Consider the following 20996-nt stretch of genomic DNA (forward strand, 5'->3'; position numbering starts at 1 on the left):
GGCAGTTCACTTTGATGTTGTTAATTGGGACCAGTGTCCCCAGGGATGGCTCCATGCTTTTATTGTGGAGGTCCTGACAGGGCTTTCTCACGGTAGGGGCCCTTGTTCTGACATTGGCCCCCTCTCTACCCTCTGACTCTCTGAGGCCATTCCCAAAGAGGGAGGGAGCCCCATGTAGTCCCCTCTGGGATCCAGTCCAAATGAGAGGGAGGTGGACCTAATGGAGCTCTGCAGGATTTGACTTCAGAGGAGTTTCTCCTGGATGTTTTTTTTTTCTCCTCTTATACCCGTATCCTGTACTTTACAGAGCTGTGGTTACACATGGAACCCCATTTGTTATTTCACTGTATCTTTGCACTTATTAGCATCTGCTAAAAGTTCTTTCATCATAAGACAATTGATTTGTGTGGGTGCCAGGCCGTAAGGAACATGTGTTGATAACTTTCCACTCATTCTTTTTCCATGTTAGTCGAGATTTTAGCTTCAGCTGGCTGAGTATTTGTCAGTAATTCATAGTCACCCCCCTTTAGTTGTGTTATACAGTGCTCTCGGAAAACCAAATTACAGTGTTTATATAGGCTATCAAAGAGAAGGAAGAATTACAGCCACACAACCATATATTATGAGTGGGAAAACAGCATGACATGGTGAGGCATGCAGCCTACTGTGCTTGACATAAAACAAGACATGTATGGACTTCAAATCAGGACCAACACAAACACACACACCTCGAGGAACTTGTGGTATACGTTGGTGGGACTAAAGACGGATACAGTTAACTGCATGACCACATGGAATACTGTAGGAGCAAACAGCTGGCATAAGGGACGAGGAGGAATGACAACTGAAAAAATTCAGATCAGAGTATTGCTCAGAGAGAGGGAGGAAGACAGAAAAGCAGAGAGTAGTGGGAGGACAAGGAGGGAAGTGGAGATGTCGGGATGTAAGTGGACAGAAAATGAAGCTCAGGGAATATCGGAAAAGTCAAGAGATGAACTTTCCCCATTCCAAGGTCTGTTTCTAAGCCTTAAGGCCAAGTCATAATAAACTGACATCAAAGAACTAGTGGTGACGAGGACAGATTGATGCGTCGCCTCACGTCACCTGTGTCTCAGCCAAAAAGATTCAGTTGACCACACCGCAAAGACTACAGCCAACGGCCAACTTGTGTGTACATTCTACACCATCACGAGAGGAAATAACTCTCCATACCTAGAGGCAGCAGTAGACTGTTTCGTCATTAAAAAAGGGAAACCTGAAGACCGCCAGGACAGATTCAAGATGCTAGTTAGTGTGTCAAAGAACTAGTGGCAACCAAGGCAGACTGTTGCGTCGCCTGACGTCACGTGTGTCTTGGCCTAAAAGTTGCCCTTGAACACACTGCAAAGACTACAGCCAGTGGCCAGCTAGCATGCTCCACGACAAGGGCCAACTAGTGCCAACGGTGTGGGACACACCAGCAAAACAATAGCGACATATGCTTCACGACGGCCCAACGTCGAATAATGGCCGACTGTCAGCTGTTGTGTCGACTCTTACATTTGAGCTGAGGGCAGTGTAATCTGATCACCTGATCTGTTACATCATGCTGTCTTATTGTTTATTTGCTTCCCGGGAAGATTTGTCATGCTATTATTAACTTTGAAGAGCTCACTTTAATGAAAAATATTTTGTAATAAGAACCAAAAACAACACAGAGATAAGAACGGCTATATGGCTAAAATCACCACTTCTGAGAAAGGACACTGTTCAATATCATAGATAGCTAGCCCTTGATGTGTGTTATCACTGACTAGCCTGCATTAGTCATCCAACGCAATGTTATTTATTTACCTGTGGATAGACCAAATAACCTCAACTGAACAACTTGCACAATTGTTACTCCGCAAAGATCAAGGCTGGGTTGAAGAAATAGTCCAGGGTTTCAGGAAAGTATGCCTAGATGAAATGAAAAGGGAAATCTCCAAAAGCCAAAGTTGATGTTTTATCACCAAAGAAAGCAAATCCTTCATAAAGGCCTCTAAGATGGTTGTCAAAACACTTAAACGTGCGTGGGAACATGGCTGCAGTCCAGTGTCTGGAAGTGTTTAGCTTGTGCATCGTGCCTTGGAAGTCACTGCAGTATGTATTTCACAGAAAGCTCTGCTGATTGATTTCTGCTCTGCTCAGAGTTGCTGGCAGTAAAGCAGAGGTACTCAGGGATCTGGAAATTGCTGAGATGTCACCTCCTTCCTTGAGATTTGGGGTCGGAGGTCCCTTATATAGTAAATTGCACTACTCCCAAAGTTTCTGCTGGTAGTCATGTGCCAAAATGTCCTGTCGTGTGACCAAAGGGGAAGATAGTGAACACCTGTCTGTGAAGCTGTAGCACACTCAACACCTTCCTCGGATTTTGTTGTTTGCTGAGGGCCCCAAGGGAATCAACATGTGGTTGTTAGAACATTTTCTCAAAACTGAGTGAATGTGAGACATTGTAACTTGTTGGATGAAAACACAGCAGAGCTAACAATTTGAACTTTGAAGCCTTGGCATGTTCAGAGGCCAGGCATCCCACACATCATAGCCCATTATTTGTCTTGTAGTTGTGACATCCGACCAGATCCAGTTTGAGTTTATTTTGCAGTTAGGGTCTGGGATAATTTGTAAATCCTTTACTGAAAGGCTATTTATGGAAGGACGGGGCAGTGACTACGTGATAATCCCTCCCATCTCTCTCTCAGGATGTCATTTGGTGACTCGGAACCATAATATCTGCTTTTAGAAACAACTTCAAGTGATTTTCCATAGCTGCAACATCATGTTGACCCCTCATCGTTTTAAATGTGTAACCCTCCTTCAAATAGTGATCGTCTTGATTTTGGCTTCTCAGGCAGGACTGTGTGAAAGAAGTGAATCAGCTTTGGTAACCAACACTGCAATAATTAAATAAGGGAAATTAACGTGTAGGTATACTTGGTGACCATAGCAATAGTAATGTGACAGGAGAGTACATGCCTGAAGGACAGTTAGCTCCATGAAGGGAACTTAAAGAAGGCAAAACTGAAGTCAATTTTTGTTAAATAAAGAATATGTTAATTTGCTGTTATTTCCGAACAGTTTTTATTTCCTTTGAATCTAGAAATGATAAGAAAAACATACGAAAAAAATTTATACTGTGTATTTTTTATTGCTGTCTCTTAAATGGACATTAGCAAGCTAGCATATCATCAGTTTTTTTTTTTGTTTTGTTTTTTTGTTTTTTTTTTTAAAGTGACAAAATGCCACTTTCACAACAGTCATTTTTATGACTTTGTTTACTGTGATGGAAAAGACGTGGTAATGGAAATGGCAATGCTTGTGTTAGATGACCGAACTGATCTGAAAATATTGTCTCAATATATTTCTCTAAATATGTGTTAGATTTTCAGACCAGTTTCCAGACCAAAATGGACCATAGTTGAAGAATGACCCTTAAATGTTGTGACTGCACATAGTATTTTCATTAGCAACATATAAATGCTGCTGTGAGAGATATTTCCAGACTTTAGAGAGAGACAAAAAGAGAAAGAGAGATGGAGTTGTTGGGTTGTTACTCCTGAAGATGAAAGAACCTTCTCTCTGGGTGTCCTTGAGTGGTGAAGGAGAGTGTTACCACAGCTGTGCTGCTCTTGTTTAAATTCAATACAGGACTTCAAGAGAAAAACACAGCTCGGATGACTTTTGACCCAGCAGGCTTTGGCAATGGTCAACAACAGCAGCTCTGTAGCTCATGTCGTTGTGTTATTTACTCTCAGAATCAATAAGTTCTTGCTGTGAGTGTGTGTGACTGCTGTGAAGTGTTTCACCAGTGAAGTCATTAAAAATGCTAAGATTCTTAAACCAGACTGTGATATACTTCAAACAGTTTGTATCTGCAATCTTTCTTTTAATGGAGAAAACAAAGAATTGAAGGGGAAATGATGATATTTGCTATTTTTAAAAGGCTGATCTGTAATGTATGAAAAGGCTCCTAAATGAATCGTCTGTGAAACCCTGACCTGCGCAGGTTCAGAATGCTAATGCCCCATTGGCACTGGCTTTTCCTGGGCTGGCACCGTGTTGGTCCTCAAGTCCCCGTCCTCCTGGAGGCATTGATGTCTGCTTTGTATACCTACTTGTTACTGGAGACCTGTGGTCCACTGAAAGGATCTCTCCACAGGTCACTGTGGACCACAGGGCAAAAGCAGGCCCAGGATTTGCTAGCTCATTTGTTTTTGAGGAAATTTCGCTTTGGTGTCTTAGCAACGCAGCCTAGAGCTGATCATTTTAAACCTGCATCCCATGTGGACGGCAGGATAACAGGTCCCCTGTGTGCCCCACGAGATCAAATGAGGGGGCTGGAAGTCCATGGGTGATTCAACACCAGAGCTCTGTAATTACTCGACCTGCAGAGCCAGTCAGCTCATGTGCCAATCACTGCATGGAGAGTAAAATCACATCCACAAAGGCACAGTGTTGTTACTCACCTTTGTAGACAGATAATCTCTTAGATATGGCTATTGTCCTTTGTCTCAACACCTTGCCGTGGATGATGAGAAAGCTGTGAACTGAAGACGTGTTGTGATTCTAGCGAGTGGCACCTCCTGTTAGGCTGATGACTGTGGCATATTGTCCTGAGAATGTTGGAGTCTCAGAGACATGTAGAGCTTTGTTAATTAAAACCTACTCTTGAAAATAGGCAGGCTTTATTCCCACAACATTGAATTACATGGGGTACTGCAATATTAATCTGCCATGTGCATTGCCAGCAGTCTCCTTGGAGGACCTGAGCTCTCTCAAATAGGGAACAGATCTCCTGTGCCTCCCTGATCCACAGTCATGTTCTCGGTCATTGCGTCTGTCTTTTTGCTATCATTATTTGTGCTTCCTGTTTGCTCCCCTATGCACAATTACAAACTGTGAGACAGATGGAAATTTTAGGCTATTTTGGGCATGAGACATCAGATGTTGTGGTTTTTGGGCAGACTAGAAGAGGGGGCAGTGTGCTTTCCCCTGGCTGTCTGGCTCGTCTTACTTTTACAGTAAGGCTGACTGCTCACTGTGAGTGGGTGTCTGTGTGCAATTAGCATCATAAAGGGGAAGAGAGGCCTCTCCTCCATGCCTCCCAGCGTGACGACACCTCTCCGCCAGCCAACCCACAAGCGGAATCTTTTTTTTTTTTTTCCTATATTGCTGGCTCACTTTCTCCAGGTGTTTTTGATACAGACGATCTCAACAATCTCGGTGCTCAGTTATAGTCTGTGTGTTTTTTGACTGATGTACTCGGCTGGCTCATCTGGCTGATTCATTCAGACGTCTCTGCAGCAGTGCGGTGTGGGGGTGGAGGAATGGACATTTGTAAGGGTCTCCACTGTCAGTACTTATAAATTTAAGCAGTTTGTTTGAGAGTGCTTTTAAAGGTTGGATATGTGCTGAGTGTATTTATTGTTAAATGGTTTGTTACGGTGACTAAAGTGGACTGCCTGCGTCATTCTGTCTGCGCTTGCCGCTTGGCACCAAGTCCTGGCCCCAGTGGGTCAGAGGAGTTGTGTTTTACAAGAGGAAATGGCAGAAACGTCACAGCGAGACAGGCACAGTAGAAGCAGGATCCGTATGGAATTCTACTTATGCTATAGGAAATTCTGGATGGATGTGATGTCCTTTCGTAATTATAATGCCACGGCAAAACCCCCAGTAAAGTGCTGCTCATTTTATCCACACATTTAAACTAATAGGTTTTCCTTATACATCACAGATTTTTGTGATCTCACCTTTTCATAATATAATATAAATTTGGGAAAGCAGGTTTGCAGATATAGACGGATCTCCTCTAAAACAGATTTCAGTCACTACTGTACATTTCTTGCCAAGTAAGGGGAGCAGACACTATACGAATATAAAAATGATCCTGAAAATGATCTCACCCTTATGTATTCATTTTGGCATACCCACTGATGTCCTCTTGAATTTTAATGGCCATGTGTCTTATTTGGGGATGTTACTGACTAATTCAGCAGATTTTAAATGGAAGTTTAGACTAGTCAGCTAGTCAAAAAATAAGACAACAGTCAAAATTGAACACAATCTCATTCATATGGTTAGACATAGTCCAAAAAATATATATAAAAAAAAATATATATTAAAAGAGTTGTTTTAAATCCTAAATCACAGTATACAGTAACCAAATCATATTTAAAATGCCACTGAAATGTATGGCACATTATCCAAAACAAGAAAACAACTCAGTATTTTCATTGGGTGAATGAATTCACATAAAATAATAATAATTCTGACAATAAGTTTATACAACATATATGTATGAATGTGTTTTTAGTAAGAAATAAATCACTTAAGAATGTAGTTATACATAATTATTTGACATATATTTATTAGTAGCAGTAGGCCTTTTATTAGTCATTATGTCTTTGCAGCCACAGTTCATTTGTTCATTACATTTAAGGAAAGATTTTCAGATGTTCTCAAAATAAGTTATTCTTTGCTGTCTGCCAGTGAGACAGCAGCCCTGTCGCTGTCTCAGATGACACAGATCACACACTTCCTTTCGTTCATTGATTTTGCCTCAGACAAAGAGGTTGAGACGGAGGTGAAACAGACGAATATATCACCCTGATGATGTTAGCTCCGAGTCTTGTGAGCCTCAGCATGATTCACTGCTTCTGATTGCTGACAGTTTATGTCATGGTTTTCCCCGTGGTTCAGCCACCTATGTTTTTCCATTCCGTTAACCTGCTGGAGCAACATCTGTACTCTTTTAAAGCCACGCTTCCCTTTTGTTTGTTTAAATGAAACATTTCCCACATTAGCGTTGACACTTCTTGGATGAGATTCTGAAAGATTGTAACAGATGACATCATGCAATCTGGCCAAAATGACTGGAAACAAAGACAGATTTAACAGGAAACGGTAGTAAATTCTTGACATTTAAAAACAGGGTCTTGAATTACAAGAACCGTCACAGAATTGAGAAGAAATGCTCGCTGTTTGGCTGCAGTTTAGATCTTTGCCAAAAATGTGCTGAGTGGGGTATAAAAGAGTTGTCATGGGCAGAGCTGGGTAGGAGGGTCGGGCACAAGAAGCCGAAGGGGGAGGGAGAGGGGGTGAACGTTAGGGTGCCTGCCACAGAAAGGGGTGGGTTGAAGGAGAGATTTAGTGTTAGGACAGGCACATGGTGGTTGGGGGGTAGATGGAAAGAGAAAGGGGGAAAGAGAAGCTGTGGATCTGAGTTCAAACTGCAAGCTGTGTTCAGAGAGAGAGCAGGAATGTGGCTCAGCGTGGGAATGAAGATGCTCTGACATGTTGAGAGACACTCTTAAGTCTTGACGGATATATGAACCACTCTGGCTGTATGATGAAAATATCCCGTAAGTACACAACAATTTGTTATCGGACATGAATTATGCCGTTATTTGATTGAAGGGTTTTAGAGAGTAGACATATTAGGGCCTCTGCTTCGGTGATGATGATGGCTTGGTTTTATTCATCGTAAACCTTAATGAATGAAACTTTTTGGTTTTCCAAAAAGAAAGGAAAAGGATCACTGTTAGACACAAAGCTTTTCTGTCAGACAAACACAACTATGATAAAACAAAGCGTATTATAAAATGCAGGAAAGTTTTACCAGTGATAATAGTTGTAAGTATTTTATTAAAGATTGGAATGTGAACAAGCCCTTAAAACTGTCAGAATTTTTGGCAGTGCTTGTGTCTGCTCAGCTCAAGCACTGTCCAAGTGTGCCATATGTTTTCCTGCGGCACTTTGCAACATGTCATATCTCAGCAATGAATTGCATAACCAGCCTTCTTTATAGTGAACGTTGCATAAAGTGAATTGTAAAAGAAGGAGTCGCCCTTGCCACAGATACTTCACTCGTACACAGCTTTTGACATTCTGGGCCATTGTGTCGCCGCCAAACTGGGTTTCATCTCTTTGTGAAACTGTAATTTTATACTGTATACAGTTTTAAATCCGTGGGTTGTGGAGGGCAAACACAAGTTCTCATTCTTTGGCATGATGCCCGCCCAGCCTTTTATCCACAAGAGATTTCCTTAGAGAGAGGATGAGAGGACAGAATGTCTCGGTATCGTGTTACAGAATGCCAAACAGAGAGGAATTCCCAGCTCATGTTACTTGTTCCCAGTGGTCCAACCTGCGGCTGTGGGACACAAGAGGACCTGGCAGGGCTCTCACTACGTGCTGCAGTTGAAGAATGCAGGCCTGATATTATCCACCTGGGAGGGAAGCCTAGCTGTACAGAAAGCCTTTAGCTCCTGGTGATACAGGTGGGAACTGAGCAGAGAGGCTCCTGGCAGTGTACACATGTTGACCCAACCGCAGGTTTAGGGGGTAAACGGTAGCCTTTTTTTTGTCAACCAAGGACACAGGGAACTGTTAATATTTACTCAGTTGTTGGTCAGTCTGATGACCAAAGTCACTTTTCATTGATTTCTCTGTGACACAGACGCGAAGCAGCGTAGGTGAGTCCTGGATCAACAGATTTGGAAAAACAGGTGATAGCAGTATCTTCATTGCAAGGTTACGGTCGCTGTAATTACACAGTATTGTGTGATGAATGGCTGTGGTTCATGTTTCAGCTGTAGTGTGACAGGCACAGACAGGGAGTGGAACTGAGACCTCAGATGTGTGATGGAAGAGCAGTTTCTTACTTGTGGGTGCAGCTTATGTGTAACTTTTCTTGGAGATGATGTTTTTTTGCTTCTGATTTTTTTTTGCATTTTGAAGAGCTGGCTAAATCACAGGTGTGTGTTTGAGAAGAAACAGGCAGTAGAAAATGAATCAGCTGTATGGCTTTTAAAGAAGCAGTGGAACTAATAATGTAGCTGTGGAGTGGCTGACTTTGGATAGTAAATGATGGAAATAATTACTTGTGTATTGCCCTGTTAGTGTGTTTTCAGATTTTTAAATTAGATTTTTTTGTAGTTGTTTAGGGCTTCAAATGACATTAAATCATCAGTTAATCCATCAGGTATTTATTCAATTAATCGATTAATTATTTAGTTGATAAAATATCAGACAATAGTAAAAAACTGTCAGAGATGACCGCTTAAAATTTAGTTAATTATGGTAGAGGACTTTGGAGACAGAACATCTACTACTAGTCTCCAGATATATTTAAAAAGTAAATTTGACATTGCTGGTGTGAGAATTGTATGTGAAAATAACGTTTGCTTGCCTCTTCCTTAATCTGTTCCTTTCATGTAGTGAAAGACAGCATGTCTCACTGAGGTGATAAATGGCACCCAACTCTATTAGCATTAATGGAAAGGTGCCAACGGTCTGTTTCCTCTGCTTGTCATCAGCGGCTCTGACGCCTGCAAAAGGTTAGCTGTGTAGGTCAGCAGGACCGGTTAGCGATCCTGACTGCTGGGGCTTTTATTTGTTTATCCAAAAGTTGACCTGACAGCTCCCTTGGACACTGTGAAGGCGTCACAGAGAGCTCTGATAAAGATAATTTGAACCTAATCTTTAGTTTTGTGTCATTCTTTTAATTTCGTTGTCTTAAAATGCGCTATTTCACTTTAAACTTGTGGTGTATGTCTGATAGTATCTCTGGCTGTAAGCTGTGTATGGTGGTGCTGTCTTTTCCCATATATTAGCTTCTCTTAAAGTCTTCAGTTTTTTTTGCTATATTAGACACATTGCTTTAGAAGTAAAAATTCTGCAGATGGTTTTATAAAGTCCCATGTAGTGTCATGTGAGTGAGCTGGGATACCTCCACCCAGACAGACTGAGCGGCAGGGTCATCATCACATCCATGCTATCTTACAATAATCAGACAGGAGGGAGGTTTCATTTTGAGAATCAGTCAGGTCTGTCCATCCCTAAGTCTGTGTTTGCAAGATTCCAGTTGCAGAGGGTTTATTTTTATTGCTTTGGTTGATGCTCCAGTGGTTTTGTCAAAATGAAAATGACTAAATGCGGTCACTTTTTATCCCTGTTTCATCGCACACCTTCTTGTGTTTCAGAAATCGAGGCAAAAGAGGCATGTGACTGGCTGCGGGCAGCAGGATTTCCCCAGTATGCTCAGCTCTTTGAAGGTAATAAAAGCACTCAGTGAACTCCCACACACATTCATCACAAAGGGGAGAAATTTTGTTTGGTTAAAAGATAGATTATAGAAGATTAATGAAGTAGCACACCAAAAAATGGTTTCTGTCAAAAACCAAATACAGTATATTTATTTCAGCCTTTTTATGTCTTTTGTGAAACAAAACACGGTTATGAGTTTGAATGTGTGCTTTTTAAGATGATGAGTGAATAATGGTACACAGTGTCATCTGGTCTGTCACCCTAGTCCCCAACACTATACACAAAACCATGTATTCATGGGCTGCAGAGTGAGCCTCATTTACACAACTGTCCTCAGGATGCCTCGGAGCTAGGGCTCCAGTCGGATCCCCAGACACCACAAAACAAGCGGAACATCAGCTGCTTTTAAAGTCTAATCTTTTCCGAGCTACGGTAACTACATAAACATGTCTACTGTGCTTAAAGACTGAAGTCATGGGAAGAAATGGGTTTTATCCGAGCTTAAAGTAGCTCTACTCCCTCAGATCTTTGTGTCAAGGCCAGGCTTTTCATGTGCTCTGGTGCCATGTATTTGTTTGCTGACAGTTTGTAGATAGTTCTAACAGAGCTCGAGCAATATGCACTGATAAAGGCTGGTGGAGCTCAGACCAGATGAAATGACTGTCAGTCACAATGCCTGGGATCATGTATTAAATATGACGTTAATGATGAAATATGTTTTCAGGATGGAATTGTATTTCAAAGCCTACAGTATATCTGAATGTATGGGAAGTATATCTGTCTCCTTAAAGAACAGGCCGAGCCTTGTTGAGTACTTAGCGGTCGCTGCTGCTTCTGCTTTTCATAAAAAGTTAACAGCTTCACATGAATGCGGTGGAATGTTAGATTCAGAGGGTCTGGATTCAGTCTTTTAAGTTATGTAAGAGGAGGCCCATACCCAGAGAAAGACGTAATGCCTGCACAAGGCTGAGCGCTGTTATTTGGGCAAATTGTGTCTCTTCTCATTAGCATCACATACAAAAGTTTGATGGTCTCCCAGCCTTCAGTGTTCTTTTGGAAAGAATGTCGTTTCCAGATCTTTCTTTCCATTTATTCAATCCATGAACACTGTCTATAGAAGAACTACTGAAATATTAAATCTCATTTCAACACTGCCACGTTCTCTAATTTTTACATTGTTTCTTTTTCCATTTAGATTCCCAGTTCCCCATTGATATTACTCCTGTAAAAAGAGACCATGACTTTCTGGACAAAGACCTTGTGGAGCCTCTGTGCAGGTAAACATGTTTGATTGACACTGAAAAGACGATGGCTCATCCATGAGTCAACTAAGTTAATGCCACATAGTTTCCTTGCCCTAAGGGAGTGGAACTATGTGAGAATCCTTATATGAACTTTAAAGGTCCAGTGTGTAGGATTTAGGGGTATCTATTGGCAGAAATGGTATATAATCTTCATAAATGTTTTGTTTAGTGTATAATCACCTGAAAATAAGAATCATTGTGTTTGGTAATCCTAGAAGGGGCTGTTTGTAGCTACATATGGAGCGGATCCTCTTCCACAGAGTTCGCCATGTTGTTCTACAGTAGCCCAGAATGGACAAATTGAACACTGGCTCTAGCTTTGGCCATTCACATTTTTCACATTTTTGTGTCGCCCACCATAGTTCTCCTACGAGCTTGGCACACGAGTCAAGTTTCACTTCTGCAATCTCACTGCTAGATCCTACACACTGGGCCTTTAACGTAAAAACACACCCCTCATATCTAAAGATGTTAAAAGTATAACATTATGTTGTTGTTAATCTTGGCTATTAAGACTCTTATGAAGCTACATTTATTAAATCAGTACGTCAGTCCATAAAGACCTTCCTCAGACTTTCATTTGTCGAAACTGAAATATTAGACTGACATATACTGATTTAATGAACACTTAAGAATATTGGCAGGTAAAATCAGAATTATCATAGTTATATATTTTTCACTAGTTTTTATTTTTATTTTCATTTGATTTTTAGGAGCTGGAGCACTCAATAGCACTCAATCACTTTTTTCTGCTATTTTTTTCTTGTTTCTACTTTCAATACAATTTAGTTTCAGTTAGTTTTCAGAATTAAGTTTAAGTTTTAGTTTCATTTTTATCAGTTTCACTTTTAGTTTTTTGTTTGTTTCTTTGTTTCAATGATGTGGGAGGTATTTGTCAGGGCCAAGATTGAAGTAGTTCAGAATACAGTAGGTACTTTGGGAAGGCAGTTGACTCACAGTCATGTAGACACCCCAGTCTCAATAAACATATGCAACAATGCCTCCTCATACTTGCTGACCAAATAGACAAAGACTAAGACAGTTTTTAGATTTGTTTAAGTTAACTATAATAATTTGTCCATTTTCAGAGCTTCTCTCTGACATGAGAAAGTATATATGTTTTTTCCCCATTTTGCCAGTCAGTAATAAGAGTACAAAAGTGCACTTAGTCAACAACTGGTGCCTCCACATCACTCCCTTGTAGGGCAGGACGGCCCATGTACTGTTTCAAGCTTAGATGAAAACAGCACTTCAGTTACCACAGTAACCATGGCAACCATCCCGAGAGAGAAGGAGGAGCATGAGGGTTGCCTCGCACAGCTCAATATACTGTGACTCTAAACAACCCTAAAGCAACTCATCTAAATTCCAAACTAGCCACGGGATAAATGGAAGACAATTGGAAACAGTTCCACCTCCAATGTGATTTTGCCCATGACTTCCTGGCATTTCTATGGTAACATAAGGATGGCTTTGTTGTCAGTTACGTCACCACAGTCTAGTGTGCAAAAAATAAATGCCACCCTACATTCTGTGGGTGTCCTTGAACTGAAACTGATAGATATTTCATGTATGTGAGTGCTCTCTCTGATCCCTGGCTAAGCGGCCTCCTATTTTAGCAACCACATTCAAAGCTCTTTAGGCCTGTGGAATAAAGGGCCCTGAACTTAGAAATCCTCTCTTCACTTGACTCCCACTATCTGCAGTAACAATCATGAGAACTTTGTGTTCGGCTAACCCCTGTCATCCATAGCACTGGGGGATAGTTACAGCCTCCATCTTAGACTATTTACTGTCACAGAACAATACTGTTGAGATGTAAAAAAAGACTGTTAGCAATATTTGGAGCTGTTAAAGCTTGTGATTATCATACCACAGATGAGTTTTCTTTTGGTCTAAAGTCAAGGCACAGTGAGCTGGAGTGTATTTTGTCATGCCGTCATCTTTTCCCCAGTGCTATTGTTGGTTCATGTACAGTTTTTAGTTCTGTTACTTTATATATCCCAGTTTGCAAAACCTCTAACCACTAAGAACATACTCCAAGGCTTAGACTGTGTGTTTTATTCCAAATAATGAACATGCTTCATTGCTTTGGATTTTTGGAAAGTTGATGACATTTACATTTGTGTTTTAAAGGCAAAGCTTTCATGTTGTTGTTCAGCCCTCAGAATTCTGAGAGAAACAATGCCAAGTGCAAAATGGCATCAAAGACTGTTTATTGTGTGGATTAAGATCTACAGATAGCTAATAGATAATTAACCTTTCTTCGAACTACTGCACACCACCTTTCAGGCCACAATCACCAGTGCTGAGAGAAAGTCAACAGAACAACCGGTAATTACCGGTGTTCATTAGGTTTAGGATATTGTTGAATGGACAAACTTAATTTCCCACAGGGTCTGGCTGTTCATCCAGACCAGACGCTGATCTAGTTAAAACTAAAATAGAAAACAGAATGGGATTTATTTCTGAAGTGGTCATTAGGATGCTATTGTGGTGTTTTTTTACTTGGGCAGAACAGTTTTCATCCTTGGCCATCCTTTTTCTTTCAGGCGACTCAACACCTTGAATAAGTGTGCCTCTATGAAACTTGACGTGAACCTACCGAAGAAGAAAGTAAGTGTCTATATTGTGAGCTTTGCTTTTGCAGTCTCTACTTAAAGGTAGATTATAGTATGAAAAGTGCAGCAAGTGTGACATTACACAGAAAAACACACCCCACCCGAACTTTTAGAAATATAGATTTTTAAACACTGATGATTCGATCAGTAAAATATCCTTTTCAGCCAAGAGTTTAGGCTCATGTGGGTGTTGTGCTTTCTCTTTGTGCATAGACGATGTAGATACACAACACGTTGTATGTAGGCCTATGTGTAACACTCTTGAGTGTTTGTTGTGTTTTACAGCCTTCAGAAAGCTTAATTCTTTGACTCAAATATTTCAGTTGTCATTTGAAATTCCTAAGAAATACAAGACAAATGTCAGTGCCTTTGTAAGAAATGGTAGTTTCTTACAAGGATCGCCTTAAGTTATAAATACGCCTCCTACACCAACACAAATATGATCTGGTTTCATCCCTTTAACCTAGATTCTATGATATTTGAGATGGTAGTGTTGTATTCATGCCTCTGAGTAGGATTGCTTTTTATCTGTCCCCACTCTGGAATGTAGCCTGCTGGCTTATATTAATATTTTTCACTGTCGTTGTCTATTTATGGAAAATTCTTCAAGTCAAGGGAATCATTTGTCTGCTGTTATATCACCATTGGCTGCTTGTATAATGTTATTAATTCTGAGCAGACATTCTGTATCTCCCGCTTATTTCCTGAATTTTCTGTTTAAACTATTTTTTCATGACGTAGATTAGTTTAGTTTTAGTTTAGTTTATGTGTTCCACACACATTAATACAAATCACATGAAAAGGTATGGTACCTATAATGGCTTATGTACATACAATACAAATATGTCATATGGGAAAATATGTCACAGCTGTAAAGTTATTTTTATATCAGTCTTGGTTATTGTATGTGCATCTATGATCTTTTTAATTTTATTGTATTCATTATTATTTAATTGAGTAGCTTTGAAAATCTTTCTTGACAGACCTAAATAGAAAAAGTCATTACTACAAAGTAATTAAGAATAATTAAATCATGTAGGCCTGAGTAACTGATGTAACATAATCTGTCTTTCCCCAGAGTGAAGACTCTGATGAAGAAGACCTGTTTGCGATCAGTGACAAATGGACCTTTGAGTGGAGCAGCCGGCGTTGGTCCAGGTTACAGGACATTGACTGTCTGCTGGGAAACCACAGAGAGGGTCAGCCCTCCAGACACAACGTGCCTCTGAAAACCACCACCAGCAGCGAGAGCGTTCTGACGGACCTTAGCGAGCCGGAAATCTCTTCTTTGCACAGTGAGAGCAGTGGAGGCAGTGGTCACAGGGGCCTCAGCACAGAGGACTCTGACTGCTCCAACCGCACTGGCTCTGATTCTGCAGCAATGCCAGACTCTACTGCTCTCACAATGCCTCACATCCCTAAAGAAATTGCTCACTACAGCTCACTACCTGATAAACACGGCAAGACGAGCCGCCTCCGTGCCAAAGACTTCTTGAAGCGCATGGAGACACTGCGTTCCCGAGGAACTCTTGGAAGGGGTCGTAAGACATTAGTCATCAGTGCTCCAGTGCTGCAGCAGGAGGCCCAGGCACTAAAGACGCTGCAGTGTGTAGAGATCATAAATGGAGATGGTGGGGCTCCAGAAATACCGTCCAACAAAGTTCTGCCGTCCCAGTCCGGTAGTGAGGGTAGCAGCCATTCTAGTGGCAGCGCTGTCAGCACACCCAGCCTGAAAGAGCGTAAGCCTCATCGGGCTGACCACAAGCGCAGTGGCATGTATTTAGAGGACATAGACATCTTCTCAGGCACCCAAGTAAATAAAGTGGAAGAACAAAATCGCAGGAATGAATTCTGCTCCTATGAAGACCTGGTGGTCCACATTCCCAAAGACCACAAGCCAGGAACCTTCCCCAAAGCACTGTCCATAGAGAGCCTGTCCCCAACCAATGGGGCCTCTATCAACTGGCACACAGGCAGCATGCACCTGGACTCCCCACTGATTTCATGCAGGAATGAATCCAGGCCTGTCACCCAGTGCTGCACCAGAGGGAGCCGCATCAGTGTGTATGATAATGTTCCTGGCTCGCATCTGTACGCCAGCACTGGAGACCTGATAGACCTGGAGAAAGAGGACTTGTTTCCTCATCTGGACGATATCTTGCTGCATGTCAATGGTCTACAGCAGATAGTGGACCACTGGTCTAAGAATGTGTTGCCTGTTGGAGAAGGGCTGGCGCAGGTGGACCGCGAGAGAGAACATACAGGAGGTCTTCAGTCCTCTAGTCAGATCACATTGGACTTTGAGGGAAATTCTATCACAGAAAGCCAGACTACACCTAGTTTCGGGGACAGAGACGGAGTATCACTTGCTGAGACAGAATCTACAATCCTCAGGGAAAGGAGGGACTCAGGAGTGGGTGCTTCACTCACAAGACCTAATCGGTAAGACTTGTGAAACTGTATTGAAAGTGCTGAAATACTTGAAATAACACTACTTTAAGTCATCTATGAACAACAATTAAAATGCTATTCTTTTTCTTTGCTGTTTCATCCTTCATGGCATTAGGTTACGATGGCCCAGCTTTCAGATATCTAATCGCTTAAGTCATTCAGTGGCATCGCTACAGATTACCAACCAGTCAGCAGGCCAGCTGAGCTTGTTGCAGAAGTTTTCTCTGCTGCGCCTTACTGCAATCATGGAGAAGTACTCCATGTCCAACAAGCATGGCTGGACCTGGTAAGTCCAATTTTAACTTCCAAGATCCACTATTGTTGTGGTTCATGATTAATTCTGTGATTTTTTCAGTAGTGAAAACACATTTCATTTCTTTGAACTAATTTTGTATGACACTGTATTTGCTTAAAGTATTTTAGTACAGTTCATCCCAGTGTTTTTCCAGAATAGTATGGGGTATGACCTTATGAATTACTGTCACCAGATTCCCTTTTGGTTTACAAGTTGTTTAGTTTTGTATCAGCACAGTCTTTTACTAAGCCCGTAGAGCAAGGTATCAAAGATGTTGTTTTGATGTCTCTCCTAGGTCTGTGCCAAAGTTTATGAAGAGAATGAAGGTACCAGACTATAAGGATAAGAATGTGTTCGGAGTGCCTCTCATAGTGCATGTGCAGCGTTCTGGACAGCCGTTGCCCCTTGGCCTGCAGCAGGCCCTGCGGTACCTGAGGAGCCAGTGTCTTGACCAGGTCAGCCACAGTACTCATACTCTCAGGTTGCATGTGACTTGCATTTTCACATGTTATGTAACAAATGGTTTGCTTCATCCAATGTGTATAACGTGGTGTAAGGTTTCAGTGAACAATGACTGACACAGGTTGCAGGCAGATACAATAGTAGTATAATAACAATACAGTGAGCGGAACTTCAGTACAATATGGTTACATATTGCCTCCAGCTGTCAAGTTAACACTTCTGTTTTGCTTCCAGGTGGGTCTCTTTCGTAAATCCGGGGTGAAGTCTCGAATTCAAGCTCTTAGGCAGATGAATGAGAATTCTCCAGACAATGTGAACTATGAGGATCAGTCTGCCTATGATGTGGCTGATATGGTTAAGCAGTTCTTCAGAGATCTACCTGAGCCTCTGCTCACCAGCAAGCTGGGGGAGACCTTCCTCCATATCTACCAATGTAAGGACACACGTCTCTTTGCCTGTCTTTTGTCCCATGTCAGTTTTAATTGTTATTGTCTCACTTGGTTTTGTTTTAATTTGGAGAGCGCTGTGAAATTGCACCTGAACTAACATAGAGTACATGTGACAAATGACATGATTGCTTTTCTCTCTTCTGTTACTATGTCTGTGTAGCAGAAATAATAAAAATCAATTCTCTCATGTGTGCAGATGTGCCGAAGGACCAAAGGTTGCAAGCTGTCCAGGCAGCCATCATGTTGATGTCAGATGAAAACCGAGAGGTGCTGCAGACGCTGCTCTGTTTCCTCAGCGATGTCACTTCCTCTGTCGAAGAAAACCAGATGACACCCATGAACATTGCTGTGTGCCTGGCCCCCTCCCTCTTTCATCTCAACATACTCAAGAAAGACAATCTCTCACCAAGGTACTTTTTTCTCTTCTGTCTAATCGTGTTACCGTTAACTTGGTGTCTGTGGTTTTGGGACAGCGCCATTGGCCGTTGCTCTGTACCTTAAAAACTAATGAACAAGACGTGCATGCTTTCTATTAACTCCTGCATGATTATCTTCACCTATGACTCTATAAAGATAGACATAAAATAGGTTGCAGAGCTTGCTCAGCCCTCGGGGATGCAGTAGATTACTTTCTTTCTGGGCCACTTCTAAAAGGACATGGCAGTCTTTGAAAGCTCAGTGTTTTATAAGATCATGCTGTGTACAAACAAAGCAAAGCTCTCTAATTTACCATGTTGAAATTGTTGCTAAAAGGATCAAAGGGGTTTCCTGCAGAGTGGAGGAAGGGTTTATAAACTGCGTTCCGTGGGGACGTTGACCCGGGGACTCTGCTGGCTTAATAAATTTTCTCTCCCTGTAATCCCCAGGGCCATGCAGAAGAAGTATGCTACTGGCAGACCAGACCAGAAGGACCTAAATGAAAACTTAGCAGCAACACAGGGCCTTGCTCATATGATCATAGAGTGCAACCGTCTCTTTGAGGTACGAGAACCTGCAGTTGAGATGATGCAAGAATTTCAAGCCTGGATGCAATATCCACATGCCTCCCTTGGTGTATATTTGCTGTGAGTCTTACCTCATGCTTTTATACACCCTTTAGATCCCTCATGAGATGGTTACTCAGTCGCGTAATTCGTACGTGGAGGCAGACTTGCATGCACCAACAATTGACGAGCTGTGCAAGCAGCTGGAAGATGGTGATGGAACATACCAAGCTCATATGGAGGGGAGGCTTCAGAACCATCTCAAAGAGGCCCGAGAAAAGTCCAAATACTGGGTATCCTGCAGCAGCTCCGATAACACAGAGCTCTACTTTAAGAAGGTTGGTGTTCTTCCTCTGATTGTGGCATTAAGTTGTTATTGATCCATATATAATTGTATTGTATCAATTCCAAATTATGAAGGTAACAATGGGAAAGTAATACAAAAACATGATTTAACATCGTAACAACAAGCTTAATATCTCAAAAATCTTGGTTTCAGACCCACAAGTTAACATGATGGTTTGTGTGTTTCCCATCCAGGTGGGAGATGGGAACCCTTTGAGACGCTGGCGAGTGTCTGTGGAGGTGGAAGCCCCACCATCGGTAGTATTGAACCGTGTGCTACGAGAGCGCCACCTGTGGGATGTAGACCTGCTGCAGTGGAAAGTGTGTGAGACACTGGACAAGCAGACAGAGGTGTTTCAGTATGTCCTCAATCGCATGCCCCCACATCCCAGCAGGGACTTTGTCGTACTCAGGTGAGTGTTGACGTAGATATAACGCTATACTGTAAATTATTGTTGGTTTAGAAGTAGCCATGATGTCTTTTCTTTTAGGGTACTCAATCTCTTTTTGTTTTCTTCAAGGTCATGGAGAACAGATTTGCCCAAAGGTGCCTGCTCCCTGGTTTCTGTGTCTATAGAGCACGAGGATTGTCCTCTTGTTGGAGGGGTACGAGCTATAGTCCTGGAGTCCAACTACCTGCTAGAGCCGTGTGGCTCAGGAAAGTCCAGACTAACTCACATCTGCAGAGTGGACTTGAAGTAAGTCTCACAAGCATCCTATTAAATGGCTTTCTCACAAACTGTTATATAATTTTTTCTTATATTCATAAAATACATCAATAAATGTAATATTAGTTGCATTTTTAAGGTAATTATTTAAAGCCCCTTGTACGTGTGTGTACACTATATTGACTATACTGTCTTGATTTCAGGGGAAGGACTCCAGACTGGTACAACAAAGCCTTTGGTCACCTTTGTGCTGCAGAAGCTGCCCGGATCCGCAACTCCTTTCAGCCACTAATCACAGACGGCCCAGAGACCAAAATCTAAACCTCTTTTCCAATTGTGTCTGCTCAGCAATGAGATCAAGATTGAGCCTTTGAGTCATTGCTAACAGGCAGACATTAGGCACAGACAGGACCCCAGAACTGAAGCACAGTTTATTCCATTGTTTTTCCAGAGTAGAAATGATTTTGAGCTCCTCTGTACTTGCACAATGACAAAAGAGGACATCTTATAGGTGCTGAGCATAATTACTCAATGGGAAATTAATCATCCTGCCAATGTCCTTAGCATTAGGATTTTATTTACCTTCATGTTGCTAAACCTGTATATTATGATAATTATTATCTTTAATAATATTGTATGACTGTTACTTTAATCTACAATGTCTAGGACATTCAAGCTCTTAAACGCTTCTGGGAAGCATTATTCATTCAGATTTAAAGCTATAATTATTATGATGTAGACTCAAGTGTCTGTATATATTTGTGTGAATATACTGTACATGCAAACAAGATGTATAAATTGTATATATGTGAAGGGATAAATAATACATATGTTAATATCCTATATTGATTCTTTCACAGTGTCAACTTTCCTGTAGTACACAAGGTACAAAATTGTAAGCTGGTTTTACTTTGCTTCAGTATTGCCATTTTGGAATGGGTGTAATGTTATTAAACTTTGGCCTCCCATCATTGTGAAAAGAATGACTTAAGGTTTGACTTGATCATACCTGCTTAAGGGTACTGGATTGTGCAGTGGAGTACAAGAGACATCATTTTTTAATAAAACTATCAAACTAATAAAATGTGTGTATGCACTGATTCTTCGTCTTCCTGCCACATCAAAAGATAAAACAAGAATTTTTAGGGGCCCAATTTACATCAACTGATCTGTGAAGGAGTGTGCATACCTGTTATGGACAACTGATATTAAACAGTGTCAGTAGACCTCTGCAAAAATGTTTACATTCCTCAAACATGAATGCTTCTCACATGCACTGACAGGTACTTGCCCAAACACAGTTCTCCCTTACCTGGGATGAGAGGGGCCTCTACTGGACACCTTAGGGAAACA

General features: G+C 41.4%; 1 protein-coding gene across 5 annotated transcripts in view; it reads left to right on the forward strand.

Moving 5' to 3' along the window:
* The window catches only part of stard13b (StAR-related lipid transfer (START) domain containing 13b), a 70504-nt gene extending 49777 nt beyond the window's left edge, over positions 1 to 20727 (forward strand). For 4 of the 5 annotated variants that reach the window (XM_049576218.1, XM_049576220.1, XM_049576219.1 and 1 more), the window contains 13 exons: positions 10002 to 10073; positions 11261 to 11342; positions 13922 to 13985; positions 15069 to 16432; positions 16557 to 16727; positions 17032 to 17191; positions 17433 to 17631; positions 17844 to 18057; positions 18514 to 18628; positions 18747 to 18968; positions 19171 to 19388; positions 19497 to 19673; positions 19847 to 20727. In XM_049576218.1, the coding sequence (XP_049432175.1) occupies positions 10002 to 10073; positions 11261 to 11342; positions 13922 to 13985; positions 15069 to 16432; positions 16557 to 16727; positions 17032 to 17191; positions 17433 to 17631; positions 17844 to 18057; positions 18514 to 18628; positions 18747 to 18968; positions 19171 to 19388; positions 19497 to 19673; positions 19847 to 19964 (3176 nt within the window). In that variant the 3' untranslated portion in view covers positions 19965 to 20727. Of the gene's footprint in view, positions 1 to 7178; positions 7380 to 10001; positions 10074 to 11260; positions 11343 to 13921; positions 13986 to 15068; positions 16433 to 16556; positions 16728 to 17031; positions 17192 to 17432; positions 17632 to 17843; positions 18058 to 18513; positions 18629 to 18746; positions 18969 to 19170; positions 19389 to 19496; positions 19674 to 19846 lie in introns of those variants that run through there. The other variant, XM_049576221.1, reaches the window with a different exon arrangement.
* The last annotated feature ends 269 nt before the right edge of the window (positions 20728 to 20996 follow it).

The sequence above is a fragment of the Epinephelus fuscoguttatus genome, linkage group LG5, assembly GCF_011397635.1.
Source record: "Epinephelus fuscoguttatus linkage group LG5, E.fuscoguttatus.final_Chr_v1".
Taxonomy (NCBI): Eukaryota; Metazoa; Chordata; class Actinopteri; order Perciformes; family Serranidae; genus Epinephelus; species Epinephelus fuscoguttatus.